General features: G+C 39.0%; 4 protein-coding genes across 7 annotated transcripts; 3 read left to right on the forward strand and 1 right to left on the reverse strand.

Annotated features, from left to right (window-relative positions):
- Nucleotides 1-521: 521 nt before the first annotated feature.
- On the reverse strand, nucleotides 522-2,984 carry syngr2a (synaptogyrin 2a). The gene is made up of 4 exons (XM_041063282.1): nucleotides 2,785-2,984; nucleotides 1,157-1,394; nucleotides 858-997; nucleotides 522-735 (listed from the first exon to the last, which is right to left on the reverse strand). The coding sequence occupies exons 1-4, from the start codon at nucleotides 2,881-2,883 to the stop codon at nucleotides 538-540; spliced, it is 675 nt and encodes a 224-aa protein (XP_040919216.1). The 5' UTR covers nucleotides 2,884-2,984; the 3' UTR covers nucleotides 522-537.
- Nucleotides 2,985-4,198: 1,214 nt separating this feature from the next.
- On the forward strand, nucleotides 4,199-12,311 carry LOC121198930 (transmembrane channel-like protein 6). Of its 4 annotated transcripts, none has more exons than XM_041063309.1 (20): nucleotides 4,199-4,451; nucleotides 5,085-5,203; nucleotides 5,407-5,607; nucleotides 5,765-5,902; nucleotides 6,022-6,130; nucleotides 6,235-6,322; nucleotides 6,411-6,671; nucleotides 6,760-6,980; nucleotides 7,066-7,210; nucleotides 7,790-7,933; nucleotides 8,381-8,538; nucleotides 8,800-8,890; nucleotides 9,094-9,191; nucleotides 9,282-9,377; nucleotides 9,472-9,547; nucleotides 9,639-9,772; nucleotides 10,475-10,651; nucleotides 10,910-10,988; nucleotides 11,587-11,668; nucleotides 11,828-12,311. In XM_041063309.1, the coding sequence occupies exons 1-19, from the start codon at nucleotides 4,396-4,398 to the stop codon at nucleotides 11,665-11,667; spliced, it is 2,472 nt and encodes an 823-aa protein (XP_040919243.1). In that variant the 5' UTR covers nucleotides 4,199-4,395; the 3' UTR covers nucleotide 11,668; nucleotides 11,828-12,311. The 4 variants fall into 4 exon arrangements, with proteins under 4 accessions (XP_040919243.1, XP_040919244.1, XP_040919245.1 ...); XM_041063310.1 differs by having other exon boundaries at nucleotides 5,470-5,607; XM_041063312.1 differs by lacking the exons at nucleotides 4,199-4,451; nucleotides 5,085-5,203 and having other exon boundaries at nucleotides 5,482-5,607; nucleotides 5,794-5,902.
- A 495-nt stretch (nucleotides 12,312-12,806) lies between these two features.
- On the forward strand, nucleotides 12,807-14,212 carry LOC121198931 (heterogeneous nuclear ribonucleoproteins A1 homolog). The gene is made up of 5 exons (XM_041063314.1): nucleotides 12,807-12,949; nucleotides 13,107-13,198; nucleotides 13,301-13,396; nucleotides 13,527-13,670; nucleotides 13,810-14,212. The coding sequence occupies exons 1-5, from the start codon at nucleotides 12,856-12,858 to the stop codon at nucleotides 13,915-13,917; spliced, it is 534 nt and encodes a 177-aa protein (XP_040919248.1). The 5' UTR covers nucleotides 12,807-12,855; the 3' UTR covers nucleotides 13,918-14,212.
- Nucleotides 14,213-14,417: 205 nt separating this feature from the next.
- On the forward strand, nucleotides 14,418-15,799 carry cenpx (centromere protein X). Its single transcript, XM_041063315.1, has 5 exons — nucleotides 14,418-14,519; nucleotides 15,122-15,173; nucleotides 15,263-15,316; nucleotides 15,391-15,479; nucleotides 15,623-15,799. The coding sequence occupies exons 1-5, from the start codon at nucleotides 14,484-14,486 to the stop codon at nucleotides 15,635-15,637; spliced, it is 246 nt and encodes an 81-aa protein (XP_040919249.1). The 5' UTR covers nucleotides 14,418-14,483; the 3' UTR covers nucleotides 15,638-15,799.
- Nucleotides 15,800-16,443: the final 644 nt, after the last annotated feature.

Below are 16,443 nucleotides of genomic sequence, written 5' to 3' on the forward strand. Positions count from 1 at the left end.
GAGGAACTGTTTTGCTAAATTATTGTGTTAAACTGCTGTATATGAATTTGACAGTAATGAAACTATGTGTACTAAACAGAAACATATTCTTCTCAAACAATTAATCATCCATCCTAACAATGTAAAGGAGATTTTTAGACAACAAAGTAAATCCTAACCTGTTTGTTGATTAGTGCTTTGATATTGACCTCTCTCATTGCATTAAAAAAATAAAACAAAAGGGGCCCTGGGATAACTACAGGCGTGTTGTTACAAAGACAACAATGGCATAGTCATCTTCTCTATTACCAAGACAATCTCCTTCTAACAAACAACTATTTCCCAAAGCATCAAACATCCATCACACAACTCACAACAATGAAACAAAGTAAGTAAAAACACATCAGTGCACCCAAAAATATGCAAACACTCTCTGCAGGAATCGGAAGTGCGGAGAACAGTCCGCGCTGTAAATGAAACAAATGGCACGCGTCTTTGTTTAAAAAGAACCCCCCCCCCCCGTCCCCCATGGGATTCATGTGTTTGAATCAAAGTCCTTCAAAAAGGTGGAGGCTGATACGTTCCTGGCTGCTCCTGACTGTGGGAGAAAGGTGACTGCTGGTAGCCAGTAGAGCCACTCGCGTACGGAGCGGGCGGGTATGGAGTAGTGTGGTCGTTGGCTGGGTCTCTGTACTCCTGATCAAACTCACTCACACCCTGACGATACCTTGCATACGCAAAGTAGGACAAGAGAGCCTGTTGAGAGAAGTTTGAATCAGTAAATGGAGCTTTTACATGGCTCTCCTTTTTAATTGTGCGTTATCGAGTGAATTTGTTCGTCAAATGCTGGCCAATAGAGGAGGTGACGAGAGGCTCACCCAGGAGATGATGGAGAAGAAGCAGAAGGCCACAACAGCCCGGGCAGCATCAGCAGGGACAGAACTGAGATTGACAGTGGTTTTGGACCACTGGTTGGCCAGGACACAGAAGCAGATGAACCACAGGAATGTCCAAACCACTGTCCCGCGATGAAAATACAGCAGAACAATAAACAGATGGGATTAAGATGCGATTTGATGACAGTATTAACCTCAACTCAGCTGCACTTCCTGTTTTTGTGCACATTTCCTTTATTCTAGCATGAGAACTAGAGCCTCGAGAGAAACCTGACTCTTACCTGAGAAGACAAAATCTCCTATAACAATGTATTTTCTCTCTTTGGCATTGCTGATCTGAGGGAAGTAGGCGTCCAGTACTAGGAAGATAACACAAGCCAAGAAGGCCAGGACTCCAATTCCCACCCCGTAGCTGCAGGCGCTGTCATTGCTGTTGAACATGCACTTGGTTTCATCCTTAGTTGTTGGGTTAATGTAGCCTTCAGCTGTGATGGTCGCAAAGACCACAATGGAAAATAACTGCAAAGAAGGGACACATGTTAAAGGCTGTGTGATTCTTATCACATGATTCACATTAGAAAAAACCTTTAATCAAAACAAAATCATATAAATTCATATTGAAACAACTGTCATGCCATGCCAGTTGGAGATGAGTAGATGACACAGGTTTCAGTTCTTGATCTATTTTTACACTGTATATCGTGGATAGAAAAGAGAGACATCTTTTGGGAGCGATTCTTGTTCCTGATTCACTTTTCACACAAGAGTAGAGCTCAATCAATCAGCCTATTAATTGATTAGCTGACCAACAGAAAATAACACGTAACAGAAAGTCGGCAATAATTTTGATAAGCAATTATACGTTATGGTTTATCCAAGCAAAAATGGCACATATTCTCTGGTTCCAGCTTCTCAAAATGTAGATTTGCAGCATTTTTTTTTTCAAAAATTAAAATAATATTCAGTTGCAGCTCTGCATCCATAGTGTTTATAGATCTTGTCATCCCTGAACTGCTGTCTGCTGCTTCCTTTTCAAACTGATTACAAAATCTTAGTGATTATATTTTTGAACTTTTACTGCCTTAAAGTGCTCAGATGCTTTTTTTTCTACTTGTTGCAACTCAAATAAAACTCAACTGTCAAGGCTCACTGAATTTGAAATTACTTTTTTTTTCAGCAAACTTCTTTTAAAGACACCGCTTTAGAATAGCCTTTTGATGACTGATTTAACTTAACTTTAACTTAATTTAATTTGTCTTATTGTGAAGCGCTGTGCAATTGTGTTCTTTTTTTTGTTTGTTTTTTGAAGAGGGTCACATAACTAGTAGTTATAATAATAATTATTATCAAATCATAAGCCTTTCACTCACTGAAAACAATGTACCTGATCTTTAACATAAAGCGTTTGAAAACAACTGTGCATCACAACAGATGACGCTGGAAAAGTTTAACTTCCTGGTCTCTTCCAAAACTCTACACACTCCAAAAATAAAATTAAAAATAAAATATTAGGATTATTATTATTATTATTATTAGTATTATTTCTTTTTTTAAAGTTACCTTTCCAGTTTAAAACCAGAATAACCAACACATACTTATTTAAATCCATCCATCCTTGGTTTGGTGGCAGTCAGTGCGGTGACACAGCACTGGACGGGCTAGCTAACATTAGCTGATATCAACTGGTGCTACAGAAAATACATCGCATTTCCAATTTATTTAACATATATTTAAGGTTTCAACCTAAACCCCATGTCGTGTCCGGCACTAGCAGCTCATAACGCTAACAGTCCGTGTCACTGACTGATTTGTGTCGAACCTGGCAGCGCACATCTGTTAACATACGGTAGGTTAAGTGACAGCTGGCTAACTTTGATGCTAATGTTAACGTTTCCGTGGAAGCACTCACCCAGCTCAGACAGCGCAGAATGGTCTGAGGCTGTCTGACAAAGCTCGCTATATCAAACGCACCGCCGGCCAGAGAGGCCCCGTAAGCGCTGCTCTGCATTTTTTTATCCCCTAATAACGCCTGCCGAACAGTCTGATGACGGGCTCAAAACTCTTCCTGTCAAAGTTTGGACAGTTGCGCTTTAGCAAACGGCTTCCTGAAAACTTTTCTAAGACCGCCCCTGCTGTGGTGCGTTCAGGAGCTCCTCGTAAACTGCGACTGACGGCGATGCCAAACTACTAACTACTCTTACTACTCTGTTCAATTTTGGACTTTAATGAAAATTAAAAGTAAAAAGCATTTATCAGGGGTGCAAACAAACATGAAGACTAAAGCTGGCATCTATTTGCAATCACTGTCCAAGCATCTTCATTGTCTGTACTTGTCAGTGTCCTACTAATGTCCCTTTATTATATTAGTTCTCTGATGTACATTGTCTATCAGCAGCAGAATTTTGTTTCCATTTCAGCCAATTTCCTATTACTTCACCCCTAAAGTTTTATTCTTGGTTGTAAGAAGAAGTAAGTCTTTCAATAAATGCCACTCAGTCAGGAATGTTCTACTCTTAATATGTACCATATGTGTAAGTGTAATTAGGGTTCCCCATCCTCCATTTTTATAGAAGGTTCCTGTAGGACAACCGTCTTCTTAAACTGTATGTTCATGCATGGGTAAACTGTGAGTGGTGATTATTATTTTTAAACATATATATCTATTTGGCTTTTTTGCTTGAGAAAAAATCAATCAAATTAAAAAATTGAAAATGAGTTTTATATCAACCATCTAATTAAATAAAGTGCTGGAGTTCCTCACTGTTACCACTGGGGAGCAGTACAGACTCGTGATTTTAAATATGCTCAGATCAACTGACTTGACAAAGCTCCAACCTCCGACCCACTTGCAGCAAAGACACAATATCTCACTGACCATTGACCATTGTATTTAAAAATGATAATGACACTACCACCTTTCAAAATAATATTATGTATTAAACATATTAACATACAAATTGGAAAAATTTATTATCACTTGTATTTATTTATTTATTGTTATTGATTTATTGTCTCCATCAAGTAGATTATGTTAATGTTTGTTGCATTCTTTATTTGTCAGCAGGATTATACAAAAAGTACTGAAATATATTGAATTTTGGGGCAGATCTGGACACTGGCCTTGGCAGAAGCCTGCACCCTCTGAGTGCCCGTCTCCAGGTGTTCCCATTCAAGTCTGATGATGCAGGCAGGTAACACTCTGCAGCAATTGCAAATAAGGCACAGCTGTGTTCGGGGAAGGCAGCGGGGGTGGGCAACAGAGACAGAGAGGAAGTATATATGGTGAGGAAGTTATTCATGTCCCAACAGCTTTGTGATTAGGGTCAGGGGGAGGATGTGCTCTGCAAGAGGATTTCACAGAAAGCCAATAAGCATTTTGTTTTTTGTTTTTTTTTTTGTTTATTAGAGTTTCGGTGAGAAGTGTGTGACTACATCGTGGAAGGGCAACCAGAGGACCCTGTGAGGTCCCCTGATGCACTGAGAGCTGTATGCTTGCAGTAAAAGGAGATTATCAAGGACCATGGCAAGCAGTGAGAGCTTCAGTGTCAGCATTTGTCAAATGGATTGTGACTATGAGTAAGTTCTCAAGGTTCACTTTCTATCTTTTGGTTAAGGCTTGAGGGTTGTTCTACTTGTTACACTTTTGTTTTTAGATGCAATATAATTTGGCTGTTGTTAGGCCTGTAAGTACATAAGTAACTTTTCTTTTTTTTTCTACTGTTCAGTCTTTTTCTTTTTTTTTTCTTTTTTTTTTTTTTTAAATACCTTATGACATACATACATCAGTGTTCTGAGAAAACACTGTCATTTTCAACTGAATTGCCTTTGCAAGTAATTCGTGTTGAAACCTCTTGCTCTTTAGTATCTGGAACTGGAAACAAGTGTGAGTTTTGATTGTTTGCTTATTTATCTGGATCTCTTTCAGTCCCATTGGGATATTCTTCCAAGAGTAAATTGCATAAAACAAAAACAATACAAACACTTTACATAGATAAAAGAGACATAATATAATATACAAGCACAGTAAAAAGCATACATTCAACATATTTACACACTATATTGCTGCATGAAAAGTGGAGCAATTCTTTACTTGCACTATCCACCATGAAAGAACAATACATATGAAATACAACATGTCCGCGTGCTTCGTTAGTGAGCGTGCTCTGGGACTCTGGGTCGTTCTTACTTCTGATAGTTACTCTCCTGCAGGAACATGGGAGAAGCTGAACCAGGTCAGGTAACCCTCCTCCAGAACATTGCTGAACCAGCAGCCAGCACCCAGAGGTGCCCTGAAACCCTGCAGATGGATGTGATTAGAGAATGCACAGGTACAAATACACAATGTCCGCTATTCGTTGCTACAAAAGTCTTCTCAACTGTAATTTCAATTGTTTTCTCCACAGATCAAAAAGTCTATAAAACAAGTAACATTTGGTAATGAGTAGATAGTGAGATTAATCTGACATGATTGTTCAAATTCCCTCAAATGTTTTTTTTTTTAATTTATTTTTTTTAATAATAAATATGCAAGATGATTGCCATAAAGCCAGAGACACTGAGGACAACATAACTTCGGTTAGTCTGCAAACTTTAGCTTCAGACAGCTCGTCGATCAGCAGCGACCACATGAAAGATGAGACCCTTAACACAGAGGGGATCAGCTTTCTGCAGAGGAACTCCTGGTCTGCTGCCACCTTAAAGGTCCTCTCTTCAATGCCGAGTCGCACTGCGGGTGAGATGAAATGTTTTTTCTACTTGCTGAGTTATCACCAGGTGTTAAGATCTTCCTGTGGCTGTTTTTAAAAAAAAAAAAAAACTAAATGCATTATTGTTTGTTGTGTTCATTTCGTTTACAAATGTAAAGTAAAAACTGTTCATTGTCCACATAGGGCCAAATAATGCTGCAATAATTTCCCAGTGTTCCCAGCACCAAACCAGACACCAGACTTCCTCCCATGATTCTCCTCATCCCTCCAGACCAGTCCAGGTTGACTTTAGCGAGGTAGTGGAGGAAATTAGTCCTGAAGGTGAAAAGGAAGTGCTAAGCCACTGACCACTTTAAGCATTAGCCAATACTTGCTGTTTTTTTTTTTTTTTTTTTTTTAAATGAGCCTTTCTGCTCATTTAATCTAACTTATGTTGACAGAAAACAAAAAGGAGCAGATGACAGCCAACCTCCGAGGCCTCTCAGTGAGTGAGGGCATGCGCAAGCTGCGAGCCATGCCACTTAGCCTGTCGGATAAGAGGCATCTCAGGTACATGTGACACTGAAAACATGAAATTACCAACAAAATTAAGCAAATGGAAGTGTGGTGCAAAGTGCTAGTTCTTAACATCTCCTTCACTCATTGTTTATTAGGCGACTTGCTTTCAGTGACGTAGCTAAAAGTTCACGCATCAGCAGAAATATTCCATGCTGCAGTAGTCTCAGTGTGTACATTTCAAGGGTGAGTAGAAACGGTGTGCCACATGATTATATATAAATTATTCTTCTTTGCATATATCAGTTATACACTGATGCTTTTCTCCCCTCAGATTTGGCGTCACTGCATGTTCAGCTGCCTCCCCTTCCTCAGTTTCTTCCAGCTGTGGCATTCAACCATGAAGAGACTGAGCGGTCGTTTCGGAACTGGGGTGCTCTCCTACTTCCTGTTTCTCCGAACCCTCCTGCGCTTTAACTTCCTACTCTTCATTATCATCGGTCTGTTTGTGGTCTTCCCTCAAGCCATCCACCCCCCTCCTCTTTACGACTCTCATCTCGACAATTTCACTGGCCTTGAACTTCTCACGGGCATGGTGAGAAAGCTGTGCATGTGTGTGTACACGTTTATTTCTTTGGCACTCTCTTGAACAGGATTTCCCCTCTATCTGTTGTCTCTTACAGGGTTACCTCTCTCAGAGTGCGATGTTCTATGGCTTCTACACCGACACCATCATCAAAACTTGTCAGGCCGATAACTCGACCCTTGGTTCCGTTGGTGAATCACCTAATAAGCCGAACTGTGATCCTGACACTGCCCAGATAGCGTTGTACAGCATACCTGCAGCCTACTTCTTTACCATTGCCATCGCCTTCTTCATTATCTGCATCATCCTGGTGTACAGGTTGGACAATAACTGATTTTCATGCATTCGTTTTATTGTAGTCCTTGTGTGCTGTGTTTTTAATCGCTTTATTGTTGTCTTGCAGCATGTCCAAGTCATTTGGGAAAAGTTTTCATGTCCTCAAGTCTAATGGGAATCTGGCAGTAAAAGTTTTCTGCAGCTGGGACTTTAAGCTCAGCAAGAAGACATCTGTCAGATTTCAGTCTGAGAAAATCAGCACCCAGCTCAAAGTATGCAATCATTTGAATGTTCTGACTCACTTTAGTGTGAAACTTTATTTTTATGTTAATACAAACACATTTCAGAAGCCCAGACAATTGTTCTTCACTTCATTTTCAAACTGAAGCATAAATGTGAGGTTGTAAACAGTTTAAAACAGGAATGTATAATTTTTCAAAACTGCTGTGAAGACAAGAACACAGCTATAGATCTTTGACAGATTAAGTTCAGTGTCACATGCTTAGTCACTTTGTCACATTATTGTCACACTAAGATAGCGTGACAATAATGTGTCAAAGTGTGACAATGTCACACTATCTCCGTGTTTGTACAGTGGGTTCACACACAGGAAGTTGTAATGATACATTCACCAACCCGTACACCTGACTCCTCAGCTTGCATGTAGAGGCTAAAGAAGGACCATTTCATACGAAGTGAAGGTTTTTAAATATCCGCTCTATATATATAAGCAACTGTGGCTGTCGAACTTAATAAAGCTGGGACATGAACAGCGCAGCACTTTCAATTTCAGCACATTAGATCAGTTAAATGTTGTTGACTCAACAGCGCAACCGCTGCTTTTCCAACAGGAGCTTCTGTCTGAGATGATCAGCCGAAAAAATGAGAAGAGTTGCAGGCAGCGTCTCTTCCGCCTCATAGTGAATCTGGTGGCATGGGCTACATGTCTAACTAGCATCTTCCTGGGCACCACGGGAGTCCACTACTTGTCAGAGGTCAGAGGAAACTGTGCAGCAACTGCAGTGAAGCCAGACATGACAGCTTTCATGTCTGAGCAACTATAAGGCCTGTGTAGCATTTTCTTAAGAATACCACAAAAATAAGCACCTACCAACCGCAGGTTACATACTTCTCCTTTTTCTTTCCTGGCAAACAATTTACATGCTTTTTTTCGGTCTGTTATCTTTGCAAAACTGCTCAGTGTAAGCATCAGCAAAAATGATCAAGATGCTGGAGGAAGATTGTCCTTTTTTTTCCTTTCAAAAATTTAGGATTTTGCATCAAACTAATAACGTTTATGATGTTGCATTCCTGCAACTTTTGCGAACCAATGCAGCAATCAATAAAGTTAAATCTGTTATAAAGAGCTATTCAAAATGTATTTTTTTTCCCCTCATGTATTGTTCTGCAGCCCTCACTGTGATTTGTCCATTCCTTCACAGACCACCATTAAGCTGGGTCCTGTTAAAGAAAGTGAGCTGCTGCTTTTGTCAGCAGTGGTGTCCGGCATGAACCTGTTATTCCCTGGCCTCTTCAACCTGTGTGCTTGGGTAGAGAAACATGACTCACCCAGTGTCCGTGTCTGTGTCTCCATCTTCAGGTGAGAAGAAGAACTGTGGCAAAAAAATAAATAAATAATAATAATAATAATAAAATAAAATAAAATATAAATCATCTCAGTTGGCCATGCCACATGAAATGTCTAACAAACTTCAACAGAACCATACAACAGACTTTTAACTAACAGACTTATAGACTTTTGATATATTTGGTATCTGAGATCTGTCTCCTAATAAACATAAATATACATAAATTGCTGGAATATTATCTTGTATGTTGTGTTTCAACATAATTTTCTCAGGAACCTGTTGTTGAAGGTCAGTATTATTGGAGTGCTGTGTTACCGCTGGCTGGGGAGAATTGCTGTGGAACCAGAAAGTCGTGGTTTACAGGTTACAAGCATCTTTGTATTTCAAACTCTCATGATTACAGTTTTGGAGTAGCACTGAGTTGTGTAAAGAATGCTGTTAGGACACTAAGTGGTTAGGTGTTTGGTTGTGGCTTTTTTTTGGCACTTATGACATTACTTGTGAAACAACCTTGAATCCACTTTTTGCTGATTCTTTACACTTGTGTGTCTCTCTGTTGTCCATAGTGCTGGGAAAGCTTTGTGGGGCAAGAAGTTTATCGCTTGCTCGTGATGGACTTCATCTTCACAGTGCTTTACACGTTTTTGGGAGAGTTCCTGTGGAGGCATGTTGGTGCTCTACCCATGAGTCATGTAACTTGATTTTGCTAGAAGTGTTTTCTTTCTGTCGCACTAACCTGGCATCTTCTCTTTAGGTTCTATTCAAAGAAAGTGCTGAAAAAGAACAGGAAACCAGTCTTTGACATTGCTCGTAATGTGCTTGAGCTTATATACGGACAAACTCTTACTTGGTAATTACACAACGTTAAACCACATTTTTGAAACCATCACATATTTAACAGAAAAAGGTGACTTAAACATTAATGGTATTTGGGTTGTTCCCAGGTTTGGGGTGCTCTTTGCTCCGCTGCTTCCTGCAGTCCAAATCATAAAACTGCTTGTGCTGTTTTACATGAAGAAGGTGGGTATAGCTGGTGTTGTTTTTTCACCGTCATACAATGGGACTGATTTGCATGAAAAAGGTAACATCCTTCCTTTGGTGTCTTCCTCAGAGCAGCCTGATGCTCAACTGTCAGGCCTCCAAAAAACCCTGGAGGGCCAGTCAGATGACAACACTGTTCATCACTCTTTTATGCTTCCCCTCATTCCTCAGTGCTGCCGTGTCTGTCAGTTATACAGTTTGGACGTGAGTACAATGAACAAAATCTCCCTTCTCTTAATGACTGTGATGCTCACAAGAAGTTTCTACACCGAAAGGCATGCACGAATTCCACAAACTAAGACACACGCAGCTTTCTGTCACTCTCTGTAGGTAAATCTGCCCTCAGGTCTGTAGACTCTGGATTTGTGGCTGGGGGCCACCTACTGCCTCCATAATTCTCATGAACTATTATTATTAGTCCTATTATTAATCATACTATTGCTCTTACTATTGTTACTATTATAACTGTTGTAGTGTTTCCCCTTCCTCTCCCTCCCCCACATATTACTTTATGACAAACATAGGCACTGCAGGCTTTTTTGAGTAAGATTCTGATGCTGTTAATCAGTGATGTGTATTCAATTAAAACTGAAAGTCCCCAGCAAGTCCTCTGTATTGCCAGTGTTGTTTGCTTAAAACTACAGCATCAAGCGTTTTAAAAGTGTTGGGTCTTTTTAAAAGTGAAACTTTAAAACTGTATTTCTGACCAATTTTTAAAGAGATAGTTTTGCTGTAATGTCAAAATATTACTTGAAAGATTTGTCTTTAGTAGAAATAAGTGGGCTTGGGGCTGTGTGCACTATAGGGGGAGGGACCTTGGAAAGAGTTGCAAGATGAACTAATGCAAGTTTTCAAAACAGCTGAAAAGATCCTGATCTTAAAAATCAATCTGTCTCTTGTCCACAGGATTAAACCCTCATCAGGGTGCGGCCCTTTCAGGAATCTCACCACAATGTTTCAGTCAGGGAAGCAGTGGATCCACAAGCTGGAGAATTCCAACCCAAATCTGTATTGGGTCAGCTACATCTACAACACTCTGGTGGAGAACCCACTGTTTTTATTCCTTGCCACTGGAGTCTTTCTGTGAGTGGTGACATGATCACAAACAATGTTTACATGAGATACATATATATATATATATATATATATATATATATATATATATATATATATATATATATATATATATATATATGTATACACACACACACACACACACACACACATATATAGATATATAAAGTGTATGTATATATATATAGGCATGTTGGTGCTTTACTCGTGTTTATTCTCTTTATATTTGAATTGATCCCTTATGCTTTCTGTTTTGCTCATTTCCAGAATGGTGATTTACTTTCACGCTCAAGTTGTTGATGGCCAAAGAAGAATGATCAGTCTGTTAGAAAAGCAAATTGAAAATGTAGGCATAATCTTTTGTTTATTTGTTTGTTTGTTTTAGAGTCTACAGCCATGTTAGCCGCTCTGTGAGGCTGTACTTGAATGATGGTGTTTTGCTAACATGCTGATGTTTAGCAGGTGTAATGTTTAAAATAAAATGTTCACCATCTTAGTTTTACCATACTAACATTTTCTCATTAGCACTACAGACAAAGTACAGCTGTGCATGATGGGAATGTGATGCGTTTTACAAGTATATGGTCACAAACCATATTGGACTATTTGAAATCTTTACCAGATGGTGGTGCTAGAGGAAAAATTATGGCATCACCCAAGTTATTACACTTCAACCAACCTGGGACATGAAGGTCTGAACTAAACTATGTGGTTATTCATAGAGATATTTGAATAGATAAGTGAAAACCTGGGCCTTTTGGTGGTGCTAGAGAAAAATTAGGGGATTGTGTAGGAATCCTCCTTTTGTCACTACCATCCGTAGAGGCATGCTGCTACCAGGGCTAAAAAAAAAAAAGCATGACACATGTACAGCCTGTTGATATTGATTTTAATGTATATTTTGTGTGTGTGTGTGTGTGTATTATTTTTGCTCCTATATACAGGAGGGTAAGGACAAAAAGTTCCTCATCACCCAATTGCAAGCCCTTTGTGAACAGAATAGTCTGGTTTCCCATCATAGATAAGGTGAGTAATCGCAGTATTGTATGTCCTCATTGCATTTGCAGTGTATCTCAGTGTTTTGATGACCTCGCTTATCGTGTGAAAAGGCATTTATGCAAGAACTGTCTTCCATTTAAAATGCTTTCCTGTTTTGCTTTGGGTTTTTTTGTTTTTTTTTTCCAGTCTGTGGCTGAACAACATTCACATCATACTGTAGCAATGGCAAGATATTATCTCAGCACCGGCAAGCATCGTTGCTTTGATCTCATCTGTGCCAAGATCGTTGTCAGCATGAGTGAAAACGTCACTGCCAAGTTGCCACGCGAACAAAAGTAAAAGCAAAACCTGTAACCGTAGAATGTGTTGGTATGAAATACTTTCCATAATGTTTGATGAGTCCTTAATCTGCTGGATTAACACAACATGAATCACTGGCTGTTAGCACTGTAATGCAGCCATGAGTATTTATTAATAAATAGAGCTCTTGGTGCACGTCAGGATCTTTATTTTTTAATGCATATATTTGTAGTTGTTATTGTTAGATTCTGTTAAAGTTCATGAATCGCGGTCTTCAATGTGTTGCATGAAAAGACATAATAAACATGTTTGAAAATATCTGCTATGTTACTGGAATAAAGAACCCTCTTGATGTGTTTTTGGCAAATTAGACAATTGTCAACTGTCTCCTATCTTAAAAACATTGTTTCCTTTATTTCATTGGCCCAAATACTACAAGTACTCCTCTGTGTAATTCTGCTGAAACTATACAAGTAATAATCATCACTTTTGCTGCAGTATTTAGTTCAGATTTTTTTTTTTTTTTTTTTTTTTTTTTTTTTTTTTTTTGCTTCTTTTGTGATGATCCTGCCAAAAATGGACTGCCACTGCATATAAATTTGTGGCACGTATGTTATTCATTCACACTCATCCAGAAGAATGTGAAACAACACAACCTGTTCTAAACACAACATGCTTCTTACAGCTGTGTACCAACTTCCCCCAAGCATTCTTTCCAGACAGAAATTTTGTTTTAGAATGTCTTTGACTGTGTTGGGTCTCAGTCCTGTAATAATATATTTTGACCCTAACAAATATTTCCCCCTGGCTGTTGAACAAGTTGGGTAACTCTTGGACCAATCACTTCTTTGAAATTCCCAAGACAAAAAAAAGGTAGGAGGTTATTTCCTTGTAATGACATAGAACAATACTATATGAACCCACTTCCCCGCAGCTTACTCTGTACTTTGAGTTGCTCTGCTTTGAAGAATCTCACATCTCACATCAACATCTCAACAATGACCTCAGGTAAGTAACAGACCTTGATTTCATTCTTGATCTCCAAAGAGATTCTGCAAAGAATTTCAGATTTTTTTTTATCCTTATTTTTATCCTTGTATGATCAATTTACAGCCTTCCCCACTGCATAGTGTTTAAACAATTATTTACTCATTTCATTACTCAGATAACACAAAAGAGGCGACAGCATCTAAAAGCAGAGTGTACATCTCTCTTCCAATGAAATACAGGACTGCTTTGGCTGAACATTATGAACTGGTAAACTGTTTCTCTCAATCTTATATTTACAGGGAGCCTCACACATTTTAATTTTCTTTTTGAGCTATGCCACAAAGCTCATGATTTTTTATTATTTAACAGGACCATGGACTGTTCATAAAGGATCTGAACATTTATTTAAGTGAAGGATACCTACAAGCTTATTTTAGAGAATGGGGCACCATCACAGCGTGTAAGGTAAAGACTGAAAATATATAGCTTTATTAGCACCTTTGTTGATGTATTTTTGTATAAATTCTGAAGATCTACGAGTTTTTGTCACCTAATTAAACAAAATCCATTTTTCAAATGTTGAATTGGATCACAGATTAAGAAGTGCCACTCAGAGAAAAATAAGGCAGTGGCCTATGTGAGGTTTTCTACAGAGGATGAAGCAGATAGAGCAGACTGGGCTGGTCCTCACATTATTGGAGGCATTGAAGTGGGAGTGAAACGAGTTGTCAGTCCAAAGGTGAGTATACTCGCCTTATGTTGGAGCCTGTTCTCATAAGACTGGAAATCTTAATCATGTGGGTGGAAAATGATGATTAACAGGAGTGTGCACATTTTCATCATCAGCTGATTATGAGGAAAAAAAATCTGTCTTTCAGATTGAGGATTCAGAAGACAAGATGACAGTCCCTGCTGCACCGCGACCAAGGCGTTCAATGGGTCTGGGCTACATACTCGAAGATGCTCAGTGGTTAGATGATGAATGAATAGACAAGTACTTTGGAACTTTTTCTGTCTCAGATGAGTTTCAGGATGTATAATTAGAAACACACGTTTGCTTACCTAAAGCTTTAACATGTGTTGCTGTGGTACACATTTTATTGTGCTGAATTTATGTTCGTCAGGGATAAACATCACAAGGTGTGGTTGTAAAAGATAGATTAGATTGACGAATGCAACATGATTTTTTTTTCACTTGGACATCGTAAAACGATGTGAAAAATAACCTATTGCTCTTAAGCTGTGTGTAACTGAATGTTTAAAATAAAGAAATGAATATAACAAATTTTTACACAGGAAAATGTTTTTTTTTTTTTTAACGTTGCCTTTAAGAGTAAAGAGATGTGAGCGACTCGAAATCTATTTTTGAAATTTTACTTTCAGATTATTCCTTTTATTAGTATATTTTTATTTTTATTATTATTATTATTTTTTTTTTTTTTTTTTTACTGTTAATTTCATTTGCCGTCTGCGGGGGGCTGTGCCACTGACGTCAGAGATCAATGGCCAATCCCTGCGCAGAGCGCCAAGTTCCTCTCACAGTGACAAAAACATGGCGGAGCAGGGAGCAGAAATTGGTTTCAAAAAGGTAAGAGTATGATTTTTCATACTTACTTAGTGTTAATTTGTTTTGGGGTTTTTTTGTTTTTGTTTTTTTTTTTTAAACCTATGCTTTGCTGCTGAATTGGAAGTAAAAACACTTCAATTTGACATTCGCACCGACCGTGTTTACAGAGCATTTAGACCGTTCCTTATTTACTCCTTGCTAAGATAATATTCAATGGATTAGCAATATATGTACGCCGAATAGAAGAGCGATTCATAATGGTTCGAAAAAGTGCTACATATCCCCTACTTCCTGGTAGTAAGAACATTTACTTTCGCCGAAGAGCCATTAAATTGACATTTTTTCGAACGCAGTTTGGTATGAGGACGGCACTAAAGAGAACGCATCTGCATGTTCCAAGATAGAAACAGTGGTATGTAATCCGGGAAGTCAAACCAGCGCCTTTGAAAATGTAAATACGTATTTTTGTGCCTGTTTTACGTTGATGTCTGCACAAAACACTGTGCAACTCTTCATTAGCAACTATACGTCATGGTGTGTTTAGTTAGTCTCATGTATAAAAATATATTATTGTCCCGAAATTAACTGTACGTTATAATGTGCTATATTCTTCTCACTCACAGGACACAGTAAGCAAACTTTTGTCAGGCTTATTCAAGGAGGAAAAAACCAAACGTGAGTTGCATAAATACTGTCATGATATAAGTGTGATAATTGTGTGTTATTTGTAATTCTACGGCTTAACAGATCTCACTATGTTGCAGTAAGTGGGGATGCTGTCTTGCTCATGGCAGAGATGCTAAAAATATTTGTCCAAGGTAAGAAGTTCTGTTGTACAGTCTGAGACACAATACTTGACTGCTCAGTGTTAATCTGTTATCTCATTTTTCAGAGGCTGCTGTGAGATCACTGAAACAAGCTGAATCTGAGGACTGTGACCAAGTAGATATCGAGCACTTTGAAAAGATCCTACCTCAGCTGGTGCGTAGCTCCGCCGGCTCAACAAAACTGGGGTTTTAATATATTATTCAAGATAATAATTTATAATCATGCAGTTCAAAGGCTGCTCCAGTGTCTCCTTACCAATTTTAATCTCTTGGTCTTTCATCTCTTTTGCAATGCAGCTACTGGACTTCTAGCACAGTGATGCCACAAGATGGAGCCAGAGTGCTGCCTGCAAGTCCATATTTCAGTCCTACAGCCATAAGTTTAGTTTAACTGATGTTTATTTTTTTTTAATGTATAAGTGCAATTTCATAATTGCTCACAATCTGAGATTAAACTGAAATTCTCATTCTGTATTTATTTGAGTTGTGTGATTTTTAAATAGAAAGCAGCAGCGCTGTCCACACGCTGCCATGCCACCACCAATAAGGCCCACCTGTGCTCCTCTGTGCAACAACAGGTGCTTCCAGCATGCTCCATGGCGCCCTTCATCAAAGCCTCCTGGAGCAGTTGGAAGCAATTAGAGTAATAAGGGGAGCAGCCAGTCCCTTAGATGATGACAAGTGCCAGGAAAAAAGGAGTACCCCCTCCGGCCACTTTGAAGTTCCCTTTTGCTGTCCTGCGATGTTTAGTTAGAGGTGGGGGGAAGGGCAAAGGGGACCTCTGGCACAGGGGGGAAAGTTGAATGGGAGTGTGCATGCACGAATGTGTGCATGTGTTAGCCAAACATGGCAAGAGACCACACGCATAGATATTCTGTTTGAAAGGAAACATAACAAAACACATTGGAACATGGTCCAAGAAGAGCAGGGTGTAATTCTGAAGGTAAATAAACAAAAGAGGTGAGTAGTAGAGGTGCTTTCTCTCCTTTCATCACAGCAGAGGGGGAAGTTGGGACTGCAAGGGAGAGGGTAATGTGGGGTTTTCTAACCCAAGTGCCTCTGATGGTTTTCCACCAGCGGTGTATTTGAACGTGTCTTCACTGTGAGTCAGCATAGCT

This window comes from Toxotes jaculatrix, chromosome 18, assembly GCF_017976425.1.
Source record: "Toxotes jaculatrix isolate fToxJac2 chromosome 18, fToxJac2.pri, whole genome shotgun sequence".
Lineage (NCBI taxonomy): Eukaryota > Metazoa > Chordata > Actinopteri > Toxotidae > Toxotes > Toxotes jaculatrix.

Coding starts and splice junctions, on each gene's coding strand:
- syngr2a (XM_041063282.1), bottom strand. CDS start 2,883: ATGCAGAGCAGCGCTTACGGGGCCTCTCTGGCCGGCGGTGCGTTTGAT. Junction 1,395..2,784: donor TTCTGCGCTGTCTGAGCTGG/GTGAGTGCTTCC, acceptor CCTTCTTTGCAG/TTATTTTCCATTGTGGTCTT. Junction 736..857: donor TCTTCTCCATCATCTCCTGG/GTGAGCCTCTCG, acceptor TTCTCTCAACAG/GCTCTCTTGTCCTACTTTGC.
- LOC121198931 (XM_041063314.1), top strand. CDS start 12,856: ATGAACCCACTTCCCCGCAGCTTACTCTGTACTTTGAGTTGCTCTGCT. Junction 12,950..13,106: donor CATCTCAACAATGACCTCAG/GTAAGTAACAGA, acceptor TTCATTACTCAG/ATAACACAAAAGAGGCGACA. Junction 13,199..13,300: donor TGGCTGAACATTATGAACTG/GTAAACTGTTTC, acceptor ATTATTTAACAG/GACCATGGACTGTTCATAAA.
- cenpx (XM_041063315.1), top strand. CDS start 14,484: ATGGCGGAGCAGGGAGCAGAAATTGGTTTCAAAAAG. Junction 14,520..15,121: donor CAGAAATTGGTTTCAAAAAG/GTAAGAGTATGA, acceptor TCTCACTCACAG/GACACAGTAAGCAAACTTTT. Junction 15,174..15,262: donor CAAGGAGGAAAAAACCAAAC/GTGAGTTGCATA, acceptor ACTATGTTGCAG/TAAGTGGGGATGCTGTCTTG.
- LOC121198930 (XM_041063309.1), top strand. CDS start 4,396: ATGGCAAGCAGTGAGAGCTTCAGTGTCAGCATTTGTCAAATGGATTGT. Junction 7,934..8,380: donor GAGTCCACTACTTGTCAGAG/GTCAGAGGAAAC, acceptor ATTCCTTCACAG/ACCACCATTAAGCTGGGTCC. Junction 9,773..10,474: donor GTCAGTTATACAGTTTGGAC/GTGAGTACAATG, acceptor TCTTGTCCACAG/GATTAAACCCTCATCAGGGT.